The sequence below is a fragment of the Mustela lutreola genome, chromosome 1, assembly GCF_030435805.1.
Source record: "Mustela lutreola isolate mMusLut2 chromosome 1, mMusLut2.pri, whole genome shotgun sequence".
Classification (NCBI taxonomy): Eukaryota; Metazoa; Chordata; class Mammalia; order Carnivora; family Mustelidae; genus Mustela; species Mustela lutreola.
The window spans coordinates 240,059,471-240,078,633 of NC_081290.1; the positions used below are offsets into that span (position 1 = coordinate 240,059,471).

The 19,163-nt window shown below is 39.2% G+C and overlaps 1 protein-coding gene across 4 annotated transcripts; it reads left to right on the top strand.

Moving 5' to 3' along the window:
* The first annotated feature begins 584 nt into the window (after positions 1 to 584).
* On the top strand, positions 585 to 17,981 carry WEE1 (WEE1 G2 checkpoint kinase). 4 transcript variants are annotated; one of them, XR_009345060.1, is made up of 13 exons: positions 587 to 1,470; positions 2,929 to 3,134; positions 4,039 to 4,102; positions 4,304 to 4,476; positions 5,143 to 5,264; positions 9,268 to 9,414; positions 11,562 to 11,657; positions 11,746 to 11,831; positions 12,688 to 12,858; positions 12,954 to 13,099; positions 14,040 to 14,128; positions 16,829 to 16,917; positions 17,746 to 17,762. XR_009345060.1 is itself a non-coding variant. In XM_059135699.1 (12 exons), exons 1-12 carry the CDS (start codon positions 895 to 897, stop codon positions 17,862 to 17,864), a joined length of 1,995 nt encoding a protein of 664 aa, XP_058991682.1. In that variant the 5' UTR covers positions 585 to 894; the 3' UTR covers positions 17,865 to 17,981. The 4 variants fall into 4 exon arrangements, 3 of the variants coding, with proteins under 3 accessions (XP_058991682.1, XP_058991697.1, XP_058991690.1); XM_059135699.1 differs by lacking the exon at positions 16,829 to 16,917 and having other exon boundaries at positions 585 to 1,470; positions 17,746 to 17,981; XM_059135714.1 differs by lacking the exon at positions 17,746 to 17,762 and having other exon boundaries at positions 16,829 to 17,739.
* The last annotated feature ends 1,182 nt before the right edge of the window (positions 17,982 to 19,163 follow it).

Below are 19,163 nucleotides of genomic sequence, written 5' to 3' on the forward strand. Positions count from 1 at the left end.
GCAAGTTCTCGTATGCTGGCTTCCTTGTTGATTACGGTGCCCACGCTAAGCAACCCGCTCAGTTCGCAAAGCTCCCGAGGCCCCAGTCACCATTTCTGGCTCAAAACTCTACGGGGGAACGTGACTGCCACAGCAACGCCCACAACGCCCCAGGCCTGCACCAAAGAGACGCGGGACCCCGAGGCCGGACTCCCTGGGCTGAGCCCAAGGGCCACGGTGGTTCCGCGAACGCTCCGACCCCGCCGGGACCAGAAATGTTCCCCACCCCCCACCTCAGATCCCAGAGCGCCTGAGGGAGCGCGGGCAGGTCGCCTCCAGGCTGGCGTTCGGCTGGGCGGGCACCCTTCGCCCCTCCCAGAGAGCTGCCTCGGCTCTCCCGCCCGGCCCCGACCGGGCTGCTCCCGGCACCGCTCCCAGAAGTCCGGCTTCCTCATAGGCCCGCGGCCAGGCCCGCCTGAAGGAGGAGTGGGGGGAGGCGGAACCAGCGGGTTCGCGCCAAAATCGCGTAGTTGATCCCTCCCCCGCGGGCTACGTCGCGCCCTCCTTTTTTTTCAAACCCAGGGCTGGGCGGGGATTGGTCCGTCGGGCACTCACGTGGTTAACGGTCGCGGGAAGCAGCGGAGCCCGAACCTGCGGCTGGACCTGCGGAGACCCCAGCCTCGGTGCTCAGGCCGCCCCGCCTCTGCTGGACAGTCCACGCCGCCGCCGCCGCCACCACCGCCGCCGGCTGCAGCCCCGAGCGCCCCGAAGCCGCAGCCCACCACCGCGCAGGTCCGCCGCCGCGGCGACCAGGCGCGCCCAGTCGCACGTGGCGGACCCGCCCCCTGGGCCGTCCGCGTCCTGGACTCCTCCGGCTCCGGCTCTCCGGTCCTCGGCCCCGGTCCCAGGGGCGCGATGAGCTTCCTGAGCCGGCAGCAGCCGCCGCCGCCCCGCCGCCCAGGGGCTACCTGCACTTTGAGGCAGAAGCTGATCTTCTCGCCCTGCAGCGACTGTGAGGAGGAGGAAGAGGAGGAAGAGGAGGAGGGCAGCGGCCACAGCACCGGGGAGGATTCCGCCTTTCAAGAGCCCGACTCGCCGCTGCCGCCCGCTCGTAGCCCCACAGAGCCCGGGCCCGAGCGCCGCCGCTCGCCCGGCCCGGCCCCCGGCAGCCCCGGGGAGCTGGAGGAGGACATGTTGCTGCGGGGCGCCTGTCCGGGCGCGGACGCGCCGGGCGGCGGGGCCGAGGGCGACTCGTGGGAGGAGGAGGGTTTCGGCTCCTCGTCGCCGGTCAAGTCGCCGGCAGCCGCCTACTTCCTGGGCAGCTCGTTCTCGCCGGTGTGCTGCGGCGGCGCGGGGGACGCGTCCCCGCGCCGCTGCGGGGCGCGCCGGGCTAGCGGCGGCCCCTGCTCGCCTCTGCCGGACCACCCAGGCACCCCGCCGCACAAGACCTTCCGCAAGCTGCGGCTCTTCGACACGCCGCACACGCCCAAGGTGAGAGGACGCGGGGCCCCGGGCGCCCCGAGCCCCCGGAGTCCGCGCCCGCCCAGCCTTTTAAAAAGGCCGCGGCGCCGGGAGCTGAGCGCGGCGCTGCCCGGGTTCGGTTACATAACCGCCCGGCCGCACCCCCACTCGTTCCCCTGAGCCGCAACAAAAAGTTGGCAGCCCCTCTTTTTGGCCCTGCCCAGAAGTTGTCCGTTAAGATTATGTAACTGAACAATGGGCCTCTTCTGGAACTTCTTCATCTTTCAAAGGGGTTGATCGGCGCCGACCAGGTGGCTGATGATTTCACGCCCGTCGAGTGGGGGCCTTTCCGACAGTGTCAGCCCGGAGTGTGGCCCTGATAACGTGGTTTGGAAGGATGTTGGAGTGCTGCTGGCCCGGCCACCTGACACTCCTGAGCGCCGCAGCCATATGGTGCCTTTTAAACGCAGTGATGGGCCCTGTAATTTGGGCGGCGCACGTAGGAGTTCGGTTAAAAAATTTCATGCGCCTATCGTTTCGTGTCATGACCTTAAGGGGTTAAGTTTGAGGTATGGAGGGGGACTGCGCTTCGACTCCGGAGAAAAGGCTGGCCTTCCAAGCATTTCCAGTCTTAAAAGACTCCTTAACCCAGAGTAGCATTTAAGCTACTGTCCGTACATGGTATTTATTGGGGTGAGCGTTTGTTTACACCCTTGGGTTTGCAGTGCCCATGTGTGGTCCCCCTAACTGTAACGATTAGGGACATCCAGCTGTTAAAAGCCAGCATCGGTGGAGTTTCTTGGACCCTTGTGCTCTCATATTGCTGATAATATATCACAATGAAGGAGGACCTGTTTGTTGAGTAGCAAGTGAGTATGCAGATTAGTACTTCTGAAACTTTAGATGTAGCGGCAGATTTTAAAAGCGGACCCATCACGAAATTGAGACAAGTATCGCGTTTATAAGACTCATATGGAAAATGTACCTTTTTGAGTCCCTTTCAGTACCGTGGGTCGTAAACTTAACGAAGAAGTGTGTTTTTGGAGCGTTACTGTTTATTAGGGACTTGCCCAAAACATGATCCCTCTGGAAGTGAGGGGAGGAGTCAGCCGGAGGTGGTTTTCAGAGCCCTATTTGGATGGGGGGAAGGGAGCTTTTATGGTGCTCCCTGACTGCTTTCTATTTTTAGATGGAATGAAAGTTTTTGTTAACTCCTGGACTCTAGAATAAACTTAATTTCAGTCTGCATTTCTACTGTTTTTAGGGTCAGAGACCTATTTTATGTGGCTATCTGTTTTAGAAAGGGTGGTTGGTATCTACCTTTCAGACTGCTGTAGTTATCCACGGTTTGTTTTGCTGGAGATGTGACAGAGGCTTGTGTGTTGCTTTGATCTACACTATTAGACCTGTTGAAGGCTTGTTGAAGGTTGGGTTGAGAAGGCTGTCTGTAGGACTTGGAAACTAAAAATTTCATTTTTCCTGTCCTAGAGTTTGCTCTCCAAAGCGCGAGGAATCGATTCCAGCTCTGTTAAACTCCGAGGTGGTTCTCTATTCATGGATACAGAAAAATCAGGAAAAAGGGAATTTGACATGCGACAGACTCCTCAAGTGAATATTAATCCTTTTACCCCAGATTCTGTGTTACTTCATTCTTCAGGACAATGTCGTAGAAGAAAGCGAACACATTGGAATGAGTAAGTTATTTAGTATTCCACAGTGTGGTCCCCAACCACTCACGACTGGTTTGTGGTACTTATCAAAATTCAGTTTCATCTGAATTACATGGAAGTTTGTGCTCTGAAATTTTTCTGTTGCTAGCACCCACTTTCCAGGAGAGGTAGGTGGAAAGTAATCAGCTGTGGAAAAGTAGTGGTGTGAAAAAGGAAGGAATAAAAAGCCTAGATAGCTTGTAGAAAATCTGCTGGTGTCAAAAATGAGGCAGGCAGAGAGAGTTGATTTAGACTTTAATTTTGATATGTGTAGTGGTGTTGGCTTGTAGTTAATAAGTATATTTCAGCAGGGACAGCATTTTCATCAGCTGAGCCATATCTTATGATTATAAAATTAAGTGCTTATCGTTTTTTATTTAAGATTTTATTTATTTGGGGGCACCTGGGTGGCTCAGTGGGTTAAGCCGCTGCCTTTGACTCAGGTCATGATCTTGGGGTCCTGAGATCGAGTCCCACATCCGGCTCTCTGCTCAGCAGGGAGCCTGCTTCCCCCTCTCTCTCTGCCTGCCTCTCTGCCTACTTGTGATCTCTCTATCAAATAAATAAATAAATAAATAAATAAAAAGATTTTATTTATTTGGGGGAGAGAGAGAGAGCATGTGCATAAACACAGGCTGTGGAGAGGGGCAGAAGGAGAAGCAGACTCCCTGCTGAGCAGGGAGCTGGACACAGGATTCAGTCCCAGAACCCTGGGATCATGACCCAAGCTGAAGGCTTGCTTAACTGACTGAGCCACCCAGACGCTCTTTCTTGTCTGTTTCTATTCATTAAAATATAATTTCACCGTACACCTATCAGATTAAGTTTTGGATTTCTAGTTGATGTGTCTGTTAGATCTCTTGATGGAAAAATACATAATATTTTTCAGTTCTTGTGGTGAAGACATGGAGGCCAGTGATTATGAGTTTGAAGATGAAACAAGACCTGCTAAAGTAAATATCTTTTCATTTTCTTTTTATTGTTTCTGAGATTTCATTTTCTACTTCTTAACAAGTTTCCATATATACATTTTAAATATCCATTAAAACATAAGATATAATGACTTTTAAGTTTCACATACAGTGCTATCATCATAGCAAAAAATCATTTTTATATCTTTGTATTACGTATATGGATACGCTTTTTTATTACAGAGAATTACAATTACTGAAAGCAATATGAAGTCTCGGTATACAACAGAATTTCATGAGCTAGAGAAAATTGGCTCTGGAGAATTTGGTTCAGTGTTTAAGTGTGTGAAGAGGCTGGATGGATGCATATATGCCATTAAACGATCAAAAAAGCCATTGGCTGGCTCTGTTGATGAGTATGTATTAAAAATTTTGTCTTTTGCTTTTTTATTCCCTATGGTGTTAACAAACCTTAAGGTTTTACATAATCAAGCACTAAGATTCTTTCACTTTTGAGAAGCTATAATAATTTAATCATGTCCTTTTCATTTTTTGCCATTAATTCTTATTGGACTTGGAAGAATTATATGAGTAGTCTGATTTTGAAACCTAACTTTTTTTTTTAAAGACTTTATTTATTTATTTGACAGACAGAGATCACAAGTAGGCAGAGAGGTAGGCAGAGAAGCAGGCTCCCTGCTGAGCAGAGAGCCCGTTGCCAGGACCCTGGGATCATGACCCGAGCCGAAGGCAGAGGCCCACTGAGCCACCCAACCGCCCCTTGAAACCTAACTTAAATTTCTTTGTTCTGATAGCATCCATGAATTCAGAGTAAAATGGAGTTTCATTTTTCCCAAGTTCTAGGGCCAGCAAGGTTCCTTATTTGTAACATTCTTCTTTAATGGAATCCTTTAGAAAAATCTGGTACAGAGGTTCTCACCCCCTCTCTCTTAAGCAAGTTATCCTTCAGCATAATGATTGATGACAGAAGTTAAGTTTCTCTTATGAAGTCAGATAAATTTGTTCAGTTTAGGCTTGAACAAAAATGATTTACCATTCTATCAATCTCAAATTTCTCCTAGGCAGAACGCTTTGAGGGAAGTATATGCTCATGCAGTGCTTGGACAACATTCTCATGTAGTTCGATATTTCTCTGCATGGGCAGAAGATGATCATATGCTTATACAGAATGAATATTGTAATGGTGAGTAATATGTTGGTTCTGTTACAGATTTGTGAGCTCAAAAAAATGAACACTGAGGAAATCGTTTTTATTTGAAATCCTGCTCTAATTCTATGCCTCTTTTATCTCTTATAAATTCAAAGAGAGCCTATCTTTTTTATAAATTGAAGAAGCCTAACCTGAGTTTCAGTGAAGTTCATTGCTTACCTGGATATTAAGAAAAGATTGAAAACCTTGTCCCAGTTACTTCAGTAGTAGAATTGTGCATGGTAGTGTGCCTGTTAGTCAAACTGATCTTGAGAGGACAGTGGTCTTGCCATACATATTTTGGCATCCCTAGCATGTAGCATAGTGTACGTAGGGTATGGTAGTACATAATATAGGTTCAATTCATTTTAGCCTTCCCTTTCCATTTCATTTTATGAAATGAAGTTAAAACTGATGCTGGTTAATCATAAAGTGACTGTAACTCTCCATTGTTCCAACTTCAGCCATTTGTTAAAGTATTCTATAATCTTGCCCCCCATTCCCATTTTTTCCAACCTAGTTTACCATTAGAATCCTCTCATAATTTTCTGTTAAGTTATGCCTTTTGTTCTCTAGCTGTGCCTCTCTCCCTCATTTCGTCCCCAAAACAAGAAACAAAGCTTCTGTAGAGGATCAACTTTGGACCTCTGGAGAGCTTTCAATTTTCAAAAAGTCCCTCAAGGACCAACTTTGTTCCCCCCTTCTTAATTAAATCTTTATCAAAACCCTAGTCTCAATTCTGATTCTTGTAAATACCTATTATTAAATAGGTAAATCTTTATATATGCTGGGTTTCCATTTCTCTATATCTTCTGTGAATATTAGAGAATTTGGAATTTAGTGAGCAGTTGGGAGGTGATAGCAAAGGTTTGTTTCTTTTTTTTTATTATTCTCGTTATTTTTTCCTTCAACAAGACCAGCCTTCTCATAGCTTGTTAATAAATAAGTGGTGTAGGTAGTGGATTCAGGTTTTCAGTATTTAAAAACATTGAACAAAACGGAAGTAAAAGATCCATTTCTCACACCTAGCTTTTTGTTGAGTTGTCATTATATTAATTCTCTGTACTTGAAATAACGAAGTGCTCAGTATATAGCATTGGCGCTAATTTGTTTCACACATCTCTTGAAATGTTTCTATTCATATCATCAGAATATTTACGTAGCTATCATGACCTTGTGGACCAATCTGTTTCTTAACCTTCAGTTTTCAGTTACTGCACTTAATATAGGGCAGTTTGACCATGTCTTTTCCACTAGATGTTTGCTAGATGCCATCTTCTGGTTTCTTTCTCCCTTTCACTTTGTTGATGTAGTTGGTCCTCTTAACAAGTATTTCAGTAGCGGTCCAGGGATCACACATTTGTAACAATCCACCAAATAAATAATGTGGTTATATAATTCAGATGATTTTGAAAAACTTTGGGCCTGAGGGGATAGGGAGGGGTGAGTTGATGTCCTGCCCTCTCAGATTATAAAGACCTTGTCCTAAAAAACAAAATAAAACAAAACCCTGTCTTGTAATACAGTTAGATTATAAAATAATATTTTGTAACAGTTTATTAATTTGGAACCGTATAAAACACTTAAAGAATACACAGATCTTTAAAAATAAATTGACCTGTGTGAAAAGGGTTGCCTCTTAGATTAGTTGTCTTTTCTGTTTAGATGAAAGGAAATGAAGCTACCTATATACATTCCTAAACTCTTCTATTTCCTTCTGCCATCATTGTTCTCTCCACATAAAGCTTTGAATGTCCTAATAATAGGCCTGATCTTCAGATCGTTTTCCACAGTTCTACGGGAAATCATTCTATTATTTCACTTATACATGGTGATTAACTGATGTCCTTTATTGTTACTAAGTTTCCTTATTATCTCAAATAGTCATTTACATTTTAAGCCTTTTGTCTTGGTTTGGTGATAGACTGAAATTTTTACCCTGTAATCAAGTGTGGGAAAATGTTGATGGGTAGGGGAAGAGAATGTGAAATATCAGATGAGTGTCTTGCTCTTCTTACTTCTCTTTGCCTTTCAGCAGTGAAATAGAAGGAACTGACCTAGCTATAGCTGGTAGATACACTAAAATGCTTATTAAACTTAGACTAGGACTTCAAGCCCTTTTATAGACCTCCCTTCTAGAGCCCTTTTTCCTGCAGCTCAATATTTGTTATGAGTATAGAGAACATACTTAAGTCTAAAATACTGAGGTGTGTGATTTATTTTTATTTTTAAAATACATTGGACATTTTGCTACCTAGTCTTTTTTTTTTTTTTTTAAGATTTTATTTATTTATTTGACAGAGAGAAATTACAAGTACACTGAGAGGCAGAGAGAGAGAGAAAAGGAAGCAGGCTCCCTGCTGAGCAGAGAGCCCGATGCGGGACTCGATCCCAGGACCCTGAGATCATGACCCGAGCCGAAGGCAGCGGCTTAACCCACTGAGCCACCCAGGCGCCCTGCTACCTAGTCTTATTCAAATTGTATTCCTGGCTAATCTTTCCTGACTAATGTATACTAATACACCTTCCTGATTTTATTACCCTGGTTCTGATTTCATTATTCCTAACTAAGCTTTAGACAGAAGTGGTTTGTTTTGGTTTTTGATTTTTGTTTTGTTTTACGTAACTCCTCTTTTCCTAAGATAAATTATAAACTTAAAAATGTTTTTAATAAAACTTAAGAGTATAAACTTAAAAGCTTTTTTAAAGTATAAACTAATGAACTGGTTGGTTTGACCTATCCTACAAAAGCAGGTTTTATTCTCATTCATAATAATAGTAGTATAAGTTAAAACTATTAAAATACTGGTTTTTACCTATAAAATTTATAGACTGTTGTCAAGGGTGTGGGGAAAACTGTTTTTCTCATACGTTAATGATGGGAGTGTAAATTGGTACGGGCTTCTCTATGGGAACTGTGTGTGTGTGTGTGTGTGTGTAAGTATAAGTAAAATTGCCCCATATTTGTCTTCCAAAGCCTCAAATTCACATAAGGCACATGTTAGCAAAGTTTAAGTACTGGCCATTTTGAAATCAGAAACCGAATACGTTGTTACTTTTTTTATGTGAATTTTCAAAGGCCCTGTAGTTTTGGCAAGGCTGGTGTGAATACCAACCCTTTTTTTAGCAGGATAAACAGAGAAACGTCCCTCTCAGCTATAAAAACATATTCTATATATAAGATAGTATTTCACACACATACTTGAGCCACATATTACCATTGTTTTGTGACTAAGCATATCCTTTAATTAAAAAAAAAAAAAGATTTTATTTATTTATTAGAGTATGTGCATGAGCATGAGGGTTGGGTACGGAGAGGAACAGAGAGGGATAAGCAGCCAGCTCGAGGGAGGGCTTGATCCCACGACCCTAAGATCATGACCTGAGAGTCAGATGTTCAACCAAGTGCCACCCAGGCACCCCATATATACCCTTTAAACCAGCAATTTTTTTCTATAAGATATGTTGTTAAATGTGTGTGTGAAATGACCAATGTACAAAGTTATTCCTTAGACTATAGTATATAGTAGTAAAAGCTTGGAAATTACTTTAAAATATTCATCAATTAGGAGACCAGCTGATACATTGCCATTCATTTACACTATGAAATCCTGTGGAGACACAAGAGAGAACAGGGTATCCTTTGTATGTTAGTAAAGAATGATCTTCAAGATAATGAAAATATGTTGTCATTTGTGTGAAAAGGAGTTGAGAAAAATATATAAGAGACCAATAACATTGGTTTATTCTGGGAAAAAGAACCAGGTAGGCCACTGGGGTATATGGATGAAAAAAACTTTACATTTTATTTTGTACCCATGTGAATATATTACTTATTGAAAGAATAAATAAAATTTAGATTTCACAAGCAGGAAAAAGAATAGGTTATATAAAATGCTCCTTTTTTTCTTGAGTTTGTGGCCACTCAATAAAGATGGAGGGAAGAGAAGTAAGATCTCATGAAGAGGAAATTGCTAATTTTTCCTGTGTTTGTTAGGTGGAAGTTTAGCTGATGCCATAAGTGAAAACTATAGAAGCATGAGTTACTTTACAGAAGCAGAGTTGAAGGATCTCCTTTTGCAAGTTGGCCGGGGCTTGAGGTATATTCATTCAATGTCTTTGGTTCATATGGATATAAAGCCTAGTAAGTATTACAAATTCTCTGACCTGTGTTCTTTAGTGTTATAGAGAATAAATTATTTCATTAAAAAAATATGAAAACATATACATCTTACTACGGTTTTTTGTTGTTGTTTTAAAAGACCTTTGAGCCACATACTGTTTTATGATTTCCTTTCACTTCTTCTCCTGTTATTCCAAAGTATTTGAGGTAATTCATTTTTAATAAAAGTTGGAAAAATTTGCTATATCTTATGGAAACCCCGTAGTCATGAAGTGGGACTCTGATGGGAAGACTAAGAAGACTTCCTAGTGTTTAAAGTCCTATTGTTTAAAGTCCCTCTCTTCTAGGTTATAGAACTATAGTTACAAAATAGTGCTGGTGCTGCTAACAGGTTTGTTAGAATAAAATGAGATATTTGAACATATTTTTGGAAACTTAAGTGCTATGTAAACATGGTGATATTTCTAGCCTGTATACCATGAAAGTGTTACTGCATTATTCAGAAAACAAATGGCATATGCAGTATGGTTATCTTGCATTTTTAAAAGGGTGCAAGTGAATGCAGCTATAACAGCGTGCACATCCCTCTCATTTTATTAAAATAACCTCATAATGTGTACTTTTAAAAGTTGTAAGTCAACTCTACCTTTTTGTTTCAGTAAATTTTCATCTTTTCTAATAGCTAGATCATATTAAAATTTTTTCCAGGTGACCCAAGTCTTTTTGGTTTACTTGTCCAAACTAGTATCCGTTTTCAGGACCATGCATTCCATCTGCTTCTATTTCCCGCCCCCCTCCCCCGCCCTTTAGGTTTTGCCCTTCCTCTGCCTTAAAAAAATAATACTGATATGGACTTTGTCATATAAGATGTCCTTTTTTATGGATTTGATTGGTTGCTCCCTTGCATCATTTATCTTACTCCTTTTTCCCCTATGTTTCCTATAAATTGGAAGTTAAAACTAACAGATTGATGAATTCAAGTATGAATTTTAGGCTAGGTATTTTTTTTTTTTTAACATTTTATTTATTTATTTGACAGAGAGAGATCACAAGTAGACAGAGAGGCGGGCAGAGAGAGAGAGAAAGAGGGAAGCAGGCTCCCTGCTGAGCAGAGAGCCCAATGCGGGACTCGATCCCAGGACCCTGAGATCATGACTTAAGCAGAAGGCAGCAGCTTAACCCACTGAGCCACCCAGGTGCCCCTAGGCTAGGTATTTCTAAGTTGAACTTAATGAAGGTTTTTTTGTTTTGTTTTTGTCTACGGAAATGTGTGATTCATGAGAATTTAAATCATTTTACACAATTACATGAAGAATTTATCTGTATGTTAATAACTCACTAAAATTTTTATTTTTCAAATGGGGAAAAAATAATATTTGAATTGATGGCAGTAAATAGAAATTAGTAAGGTTTGCCTATACTCACTCATACCTTGTTTTAAGTGTCAGACAAACATAGTAGATCCTTATAAGTACAAAAGTTGAAAATATTAAGATGTGGAGTTTTAAAATTTCAAATTTATAAATACCATTGAAAAATAAGTAATTCCATAAATAAAGTGAAATTGAAAGATGACTTAAGTGAGTGTAACATTTATAAACTCAGTAGTTTATTTACATTTTACATTTACATTACTTATTTATTTACATTGGTAAAACTATTAAAATGAAATCTGTGACTGAAACTTAATGTTAATCATGAACTTACCTGAATTTGAAGAAGAAAAGTGTATGTATAGTAGAGGAACCACAGAGCCACATTGGGATGTAGATACAGCCAAACTCAAGTTATATTACTTGTATTTTTCATACCAGCCCCTAGCATTAGGTTAAAATTTATGATTTGGAAGCACCACCGATTACTACGTTATTGCCTTTTTTGTATTGTTTCTATGTAGTTAAAACTAAAGATCAATGTATAGATTAGAGTCTAAGGAAGTGGTTTCCAGGTGTTCAAAGATCAGTACTAGGCCAGAAAATATGTTCCTTAGAAAATACAACCCATTTCCTCTCCCCTGAGATTCTTATTCTCATTGGGCTTTAGGGTAGAACATATGAAAATCTATATGTTTGAAAGCTTTTGGGATGATTTTGATGTATGGCCTTGTTTATGAGTTTTGGTTACACTATTAATTGTTAGTGCAGCTGACATAAATAACTGTTTGACAGGTAATATTTTCATATCTCGAACCTCAATCCCCAATGCTTCCTCTGAAGAAGGAGATGAAGATGACTGGGCTTCCAACAAAGTTATGTTTAAAATAGGTAAGAAAGAAAGATAACCAGATTATTGCCTTAAAAATAAAGAAAGAGCCTATTTAACTCTTGACTCTATTTTTTTCAATACTTATAGGTGATCTTGGACACGTAACAAGGATCTCTAGTCCACAAGTTGAAGAGGGTGATAGCCGGTTTCTTGCAAATGAAGTTTTGCAAGAGGTAGTTTTTTTCTTTAATAATGCTATTTGTTTTATAATAATGCAGACATATTAAAATTTTAAGCTCTAATAACTAGTAAAATCTTAAAGAAAGCCTAAACCATCAGCCAGGGATATTTAATCTAGCAAAATTCAGTAAAGGCAAAGATTTATAGTGTTCAACAATGATGGAGTTATAAAAGAAGTTCACATACACTACTGGTGCAACTGTAAAATGGCATAGCCTTTTAGGAGATCAAAGTATTTGTATCTATCAACATTTTAAAATGCTGTATCCTTTTACCCAGAATTTCCTTTCTAGGAGTCTTATCCACAGAAATGTTCATATACAAATAAATTGAGAACAATGTAAATGTTTAGCAATAGAGAAATGGTTAAATAAATTATAGCATATAGTTAATAGTACTGTTTGAAAAAGTGTGACCTAAAAAAAAGTATGACAAAATATTTCTTGATAAGAGTTTAGAATGAAAGTAGAACAAGCAGAACAAATAAATTGCATGATCCCCTTGTTTTTCATAATTATATGTGTATTTGTAACTTGTCAATGTATGTATGTCTCCTGTATTCATATATGAGTGCCCCAGGATAGGAGTTTATTCTGAGAGATGAATTGGACTATTGAAAGAGAGAAGGCATTTACTTTTACTCATCTCCCTGATTGTGTATGTATTTGTGATATTAAAAATCTCCTCAAATTTAACTTCTTCTCTGAATAGGTTTTAAAGGTTAAATGTGGCACTGGATATTTTAATTTAGTCTTCTTTCTCACCTAAGTCATCCCTGAAGTGTAATTCTACTTTATTTTGGCCACTTTTATATTCCCTTAAAATTTTTTTTTTTTTATAATTTTACAGAATTATACTCATCTACCAAAAGCGGATATTTTTGCCCTTGCCCTCACAGTGGTATGTGCTGCTGGAGCTGAACCTCTTCCCAGAAATGGAGACCAATGGCATGAAATCAGACAGGGTAGATTACCTCGGATTCCTCAAGTGCTTTCCCAAGAGTTTACAGATTTGCTAAAAGTGAGCATTTTTGGTATATAATGCACTTTTTATTGACATGGTTTTATATTTGTTAAATTGCATGTCTTTGCTTTATTTTTACTTCTCTTTCTAAGGTTATGATTCATCCAGATCCTGAGAAAAGACCTTCAGCAATGGCACTGGTAAAGCACTCAGTATTGCTGTCTGCTTCTAGAAAAAGTGCAGAACAATTACGAATAGAATTGAATGCTGAAAAATTCAAAAATTCACTTTTACAGAAGTAAGTGAGAGTTTTATGGAATGTATGTTTTAACTTTCTCATTTTCATTTTCAAATTTTAATGAGCAATGATTTAGGTTTTCTGTCAGTGAAGGCTGTAGTGGTTTGGTATGTTATACAGTTAAATTTTGGGGATTTCTGCCTTAAATTATTTGTGACATATGACTTGGTATTGTTCCTAAACTTGGAAATTATGGACTTAAAAAATTTTTAAGACTAGCATGTATTTGCAAGTGGTATTAATCCCCAATCCTTAACTTACAGCAAAAACTAAGTGAGCCTGTACAATAGACAGGCTTTTTTTTCCCCCTTAAAGTCTCACCGTAGATTAAGTTTCCTTCATTCGTTCTATTCATTTTTTATGGAGGGATTAAATGAGTATCAGTTAAGTTAGTAGATGAGTCTCATATTTTGAATGACTTTTGACATTTCAGAAAATTGATGGGAATGATAATTCTAATTCATTTGCTTTATTGCTGATTTTAACCTAATAAAAACTGACTTGAAATATAAAAGGTTTATTTGCCACTAATTTGATAGCCATCACAGTTTATACAAATGGGACGTAGAAGTTTCCTTTCATCTCTATTATGTAATATTTTCACAATATGAATTAGAGTTCTGGTTGAAATTATTTTGTATTACAATTCTGTCATTACTAACATCTTTATTACTTAGGTCCAAGTATATATGATATTTTAATTCTGAGAACACAAAATAAAATCATTTCATAAATTTAAGTTGTTTGAGCACAAGCTAAAGTTTCATACTGTAATTTTTTTCCTCAGTTGTATCTTAATAAACTAATTATTATTATTCTAATCATAGCATGCTAATAAGATCTCCCAGCTGATAATATAGTTTGTGTTTGGCCTCTTAGGATCCTTCCTAGGATTAATACAATAGGTGAAAAGTCTTGTTTCCTATTTTTATGTTCTTAGAGAACTCAAGAAAGCTCAGATGGCCAAAGCTGCAGCTGAGGAAAGAGCACTCTTCACTGATCGGATGACCACTAGGTCCACCACCCAGAGTAATAGAACATCTCGACTTATTGGAAAGAAAATGAACCGCTCTGTCAGCCTTACCATATACTGAACTACTCAATTCCCACCTCCCCCAAAAAACTGTGACAAGAGGAAGCTAGGTTGAAATCACTGCTAGAATCCAGTTTGCAATTACTTTCTCAATCGGTGTCAGTAGTTTTACTGAAATACCTTTTAGAACTTTTATTTGTGAATTACAGTTGAAAGCTGTATCTTGACCAGTGGTATATCAGGCTTTCGTCTAGTCTTACTAGTCTGTCTTCTGTAGGATATCAGTGACTGTTGGATGTTACACCAGCCTTTCCAGGGTTAACCACTGTGGTGGTGTGCTGCTTATAGTTTGCTGTTGCATTGTAATAAAAGGTGTCTTTCCCTGTAGTGACCTGTAAAAGGGATGCAGGGGCTTTATTACAAACATATTCTCCCTTTGAGAAGGGGAATGCTAAGAGACTCAGTACTACTCAGCCTTCAATGTACCTGTGTGTCAATCTTATATTTCTTTTTTTTTTTTAATTGTGAATTATACTTATATATCCAACTGGGAGCACTTTGTAGGCATTGCATCAACCATGGAATGATAATTCTGTGGAAGTATTGCCTTGTGAATTTGCTGCTATTTTAGTTTTGTCTTTGCTGTAAAATTGTAGCATTAAACAATCATTGTTAATAGGCTTTTTTGGAAAACAATTATGTGAAATACATAGCTGCTCTTGATGACAAGCAGCTATTTGCCTTTTTTTCTTTGAACTTTGAAGCTAGTGCATTGGAGTAATGCACCTTTTTTTCCCTTTTGGATTGCTGTATTAATGTAGTATAATTATTACTGGTTTTGTAATTTTTCCTGATAATGCCCTTCCCTGACTCTTTTTTAAAATGTTCCCTCCCTCTACCCAAGTTTTGTACTTGATTGTATTGTTAGTCTGTTTTTAAATGTTTTGCCCAGTTTCTCTTCAATATTTGTGTATATAAACTAATCTTGGTGATAGTGTATATAGCTATTTGAAATGCCAGAATGACTTCTGACTATTCCAAGCTTTACACAAAATATATTTTATCAATGATAAGCCATTTGACTAATAATACTGGCTAACCAGACATTGCAAAAAACAAAAACATAGAATTTGTCTATTATTTGTTTTCCTATTAATTTTGGTTTACAATTTGTTTGCACTTGTCTGTTTGACTTGTGTTTTATTAACATTGATTGGCATATTAAAAGTCACTCTGAGCTTACCTTAATTGTCTAATTCCTTGTGATGCCTGTTTTCTACCATTTTGTCTCTAGTATCACTACATTTTAACGTTTAGTAGAGTATAATGTATATAAAGTACTAAAAGAGGGCACAGTTTTTGATAGAATATGGAACATTATTTAATGATGAGTTTTAGGCTATATTAGTTACATTTGGTAATTGGAAGAAAATTTGTCCATCAACCACAAACTTTTTGTCACTGTAAATATTTAATATTTGTGTATCACATTGCATATTATGCATTTGATCTGCTAGAAATGTAAGATAATGTAGTTTAAAATAGCTTTAGATATTAAGTGGATATAAAGACCCAGCTTTCTAATTTAAGCTGAGTCACACAAGAGCTTCAAAGTAAGGCTGTAACTCAACTAGGCTAGATTTTTTAAGAACTGAGAGTGCAAATTTAAGTGATAAACAGTGCTAATTCTATGTGACATCTTTTTCTGATACAGATTAGAACCAGAGTAAGCAGCAAAGGCCTTAGAGCTTAGAGTGGATTTCCCCCACCCCCCACAAAAAAAAATGAAACAAAACAAAAAAAAAAACAAAAAGGATTTCGCAAGATCCTTGTGCTTTTTGATCGAGGGTACATAATTTCTGTTGATTAAGGTCTCTTTCTTCCCACTATAACCATTTCTAATAAGCTTAATTACTTTAGCTTTGAAGCTTATGACATGTTAAAAAGCACATTTTAGAGGTGTGAGAGGAATTAGTGCAGACAGGTAAATGAGATAAAAACTCTGATAGGTGGGGTTGAGGAAAACATACTGCAGAGACTGGAGTAGGTAACATTTCAGTAGTCACTGAAGACAAAACTATAAAAAGTATAATCAGTGTACATGAGGGTCACTCAAAGTCACTAAGGTGCATTTTTCTAGTGCGCTAGCTTCAAAGAAAAAAAAAATCAGGTGTTTTCCAAGTTGATATTTGCAGTAAATTTTTCATATTGTTTAAGAATATTAGATTAAGTAGAAAAAAGTCTGGTTTTCTAGGAAAGAATTCTTAAGCCATCTAAAAGCTGATCGAGTTGGGCTCATATTCACCACAGGATACTTAGGTTGAATGCCTTTTGTGTACTAACTGGTAGACCAAAGACTTGTAAGAAATAGTCTTTGCCCCTCAGTACTCAGAATAAAATCGAGGAGACCCATGTAAACATAAAATGACAATAAAATCTGATAAGTGCTATGTTGGAGGGATTCTGCAGGTAGAGTGATAGCTCAAAGGACAATTACTTAGCTTGCAAAGATGCTGGTGGTGGTAGAGCAGAGAGTAGATCCAGGGAATGACATTTAGACTGATTTCAAAGTCATTGTACTGACTCGGTAAGAGTAAAGGGCCTGAACTAGGACCCCTGTGGACAGCCACACGAGAATAGGGATTTCATTAGTTGGGAGCACTGTACACTAAACAGTTTTTGTTTTTATATAATAGAATGAGAACTTGTTAGCATAACATCAGGAGGAAACTACAAGTGCTAATATGGAAGCATTGAAGAATTTTCCAGAAAAGTTAACCAAAATGTAAGGGCCTGTTACTATTTGAGACAGATCTCTAACTACTGTTTTGGAAAACTGACTTTAGTAAAGAAAGATTTTAAAATATTGACTATGTAGGTAGGTAGGAGGAATCATACATTGCAGTTGACTACAAATTAAATTGCCTTACCTTTAACTTGACATGAATCCAAGGCATCCCCTTTTAACTAGGGAGCTAATGTCTTGAAGAGCCAGTTCTGAAGCGTTGGTTTTCACTCTGTTCCAGAGGTGAAGAAATAATGGTACTTAAATATTGCTAACACCTGGATTTGGGTACCGCTTTCAGTTGTCTCCTAATCCTTAAAGCAGCAGCATCCTGACATTAGAGTAGTTTTCTTCCTCCCCAATTCATCTCCACAAAGCATCTCCTTAACTTTAGTCAACAGATCAAATAAGTGATTGCATCCCTAAGATATTTTTATGTGTGAAATTTTTAAAGACCAATTAAAGCAATCAACAAAGGATGGATCAAAAAAGAATTTTTGGACGTGTTTTGGATATTGTGAAAATTGTAAGTGAAGCCTGGAACTAGGAATTTGGAGGAAACTCTCACTCAGTATTTTGAGGCATTTGTATAACTGTAAAAAACATCACCATAACTGATTTGACCCTGCAGAGTGAGTGGATCTAGAAGTTTCTCCTGCAAACCCGGTTATGTTGTTAGAAACTTCTCAGAAGCTCAGCAAGGTAGATTTTTATAAAAATGGAGAAGTAAGACATCATTGAAACTGCCCCTTTCCCAGCAATTAGCTTTTTAAAACTTTGAGAAGCATTCATCTGAACATCATTGAACTTTTTTTTTCTTTGTGGCAGATGACCCTAATTTTCAATGCAGTTCAAAGGTCTCTGGAATAAGGAAAAATATCTATGTATGCTCTAGGAAGATTTACCAGGAAAAGATGACATGTTCTGTCCAAACTTCATTAAACTAAGAGTCTAAGAAACCTCGGCCAGTCCAGCCCATGAAGAAAAATACCTCAAGGAACATTTATATCATAGTTCATATTGTTTAGTTTTATATGTTAATAAATATTTTGAAGAGCACCTTATTTGAGTTTTGACATTCTTATGATATGAACTGGGTTTCCAGGCCTGGAATTCCAGCTTATGCCTACTAATCCGTAATGCCAACGGGAAGTATGGGTTTAATGTACAATGACTCTATTTCCGATGATTATCCAGAGAGAGGTCCCTTTTCGCTGATGAGACTATAGAGGCCAAGGTCAGTTAAATAGCTTAGGAGCTCAGTTTGCTAAGTGGGAAAGCGAGAATTCCAACTCCAATGTTATGGCAAAGAATCCTGCTTTTTCTGGACACGTGAAAGTTGAGGACAAATACTAATTAAGGGAAAAAGTGCAGTGCAGGCAACAAAGGAGAGTTAAGAAGATGCTGTCTGAATATTAGGAAAACTGGGAAGACTAATGTCATGGTAACCAAGAGAGAATTTTTTTTTTTTTTTTATCAGAGAGAGAGAGAGCAAGCACAGGCAGACAGAATGGCAGGCAGAGGCAGAGGAAGAAGCAGGCTCCCTGACGAGCAAGGAGCCCGATGTGGGACTCGATCCCAGGACGCTGGGATCATGACCTGAGCCGAAGGCAGCTGCTCAACCAACTGAGCCACCCAGGCGTCCCCCAAGAGAGAATTTTGAAGAGAAATTAGGTACGACTGTATATGGAAAAGATTAAGAAGTGACTCAAAGCTCCATGAAGGCATCTAGGGTGGAGATCTTTGGTGAGCAGTTTTAGTGGGTGAAGAGGGGCATGGGGAACAAAAGCTAGATTGTAGTGAGTTGGGGTATAAATGGGAGATGAGCAAATTAGAGATAGCATGTATAAATCATTTTCAAGAAACATGGCTGAGAGGCGCCTAGGTGGCTCAGTCGGTTAAGTGTCTGCCTTCGGCTCAGGTCATGATCCCAGGATCCTGGGATTGAGTCCAGTGTCAGGCTCCCTGCTTGGCTAGGAGTCTGCTTCTACCTCTTGCTCCCCCTGCTTGTGCATCCTCTCTCTCAGTCAAATAAATAATCTGTAAAAAAAAGAAAGAAAGAAAGAAAGAGAAAAGAAAAGAAACATGGCTGAAAGAGAAGGGCAAGAGAGGACTATAGCTAGATGGGAATCTGGGTTTTTCTGTTTTCACTACCACTTATTGATCACCTAGTATGTGCTAAGTGTTTTACATATATAATATAATCTTCATAAGAGCTCCATAGCAAAAATCCCTGTTTTACATAT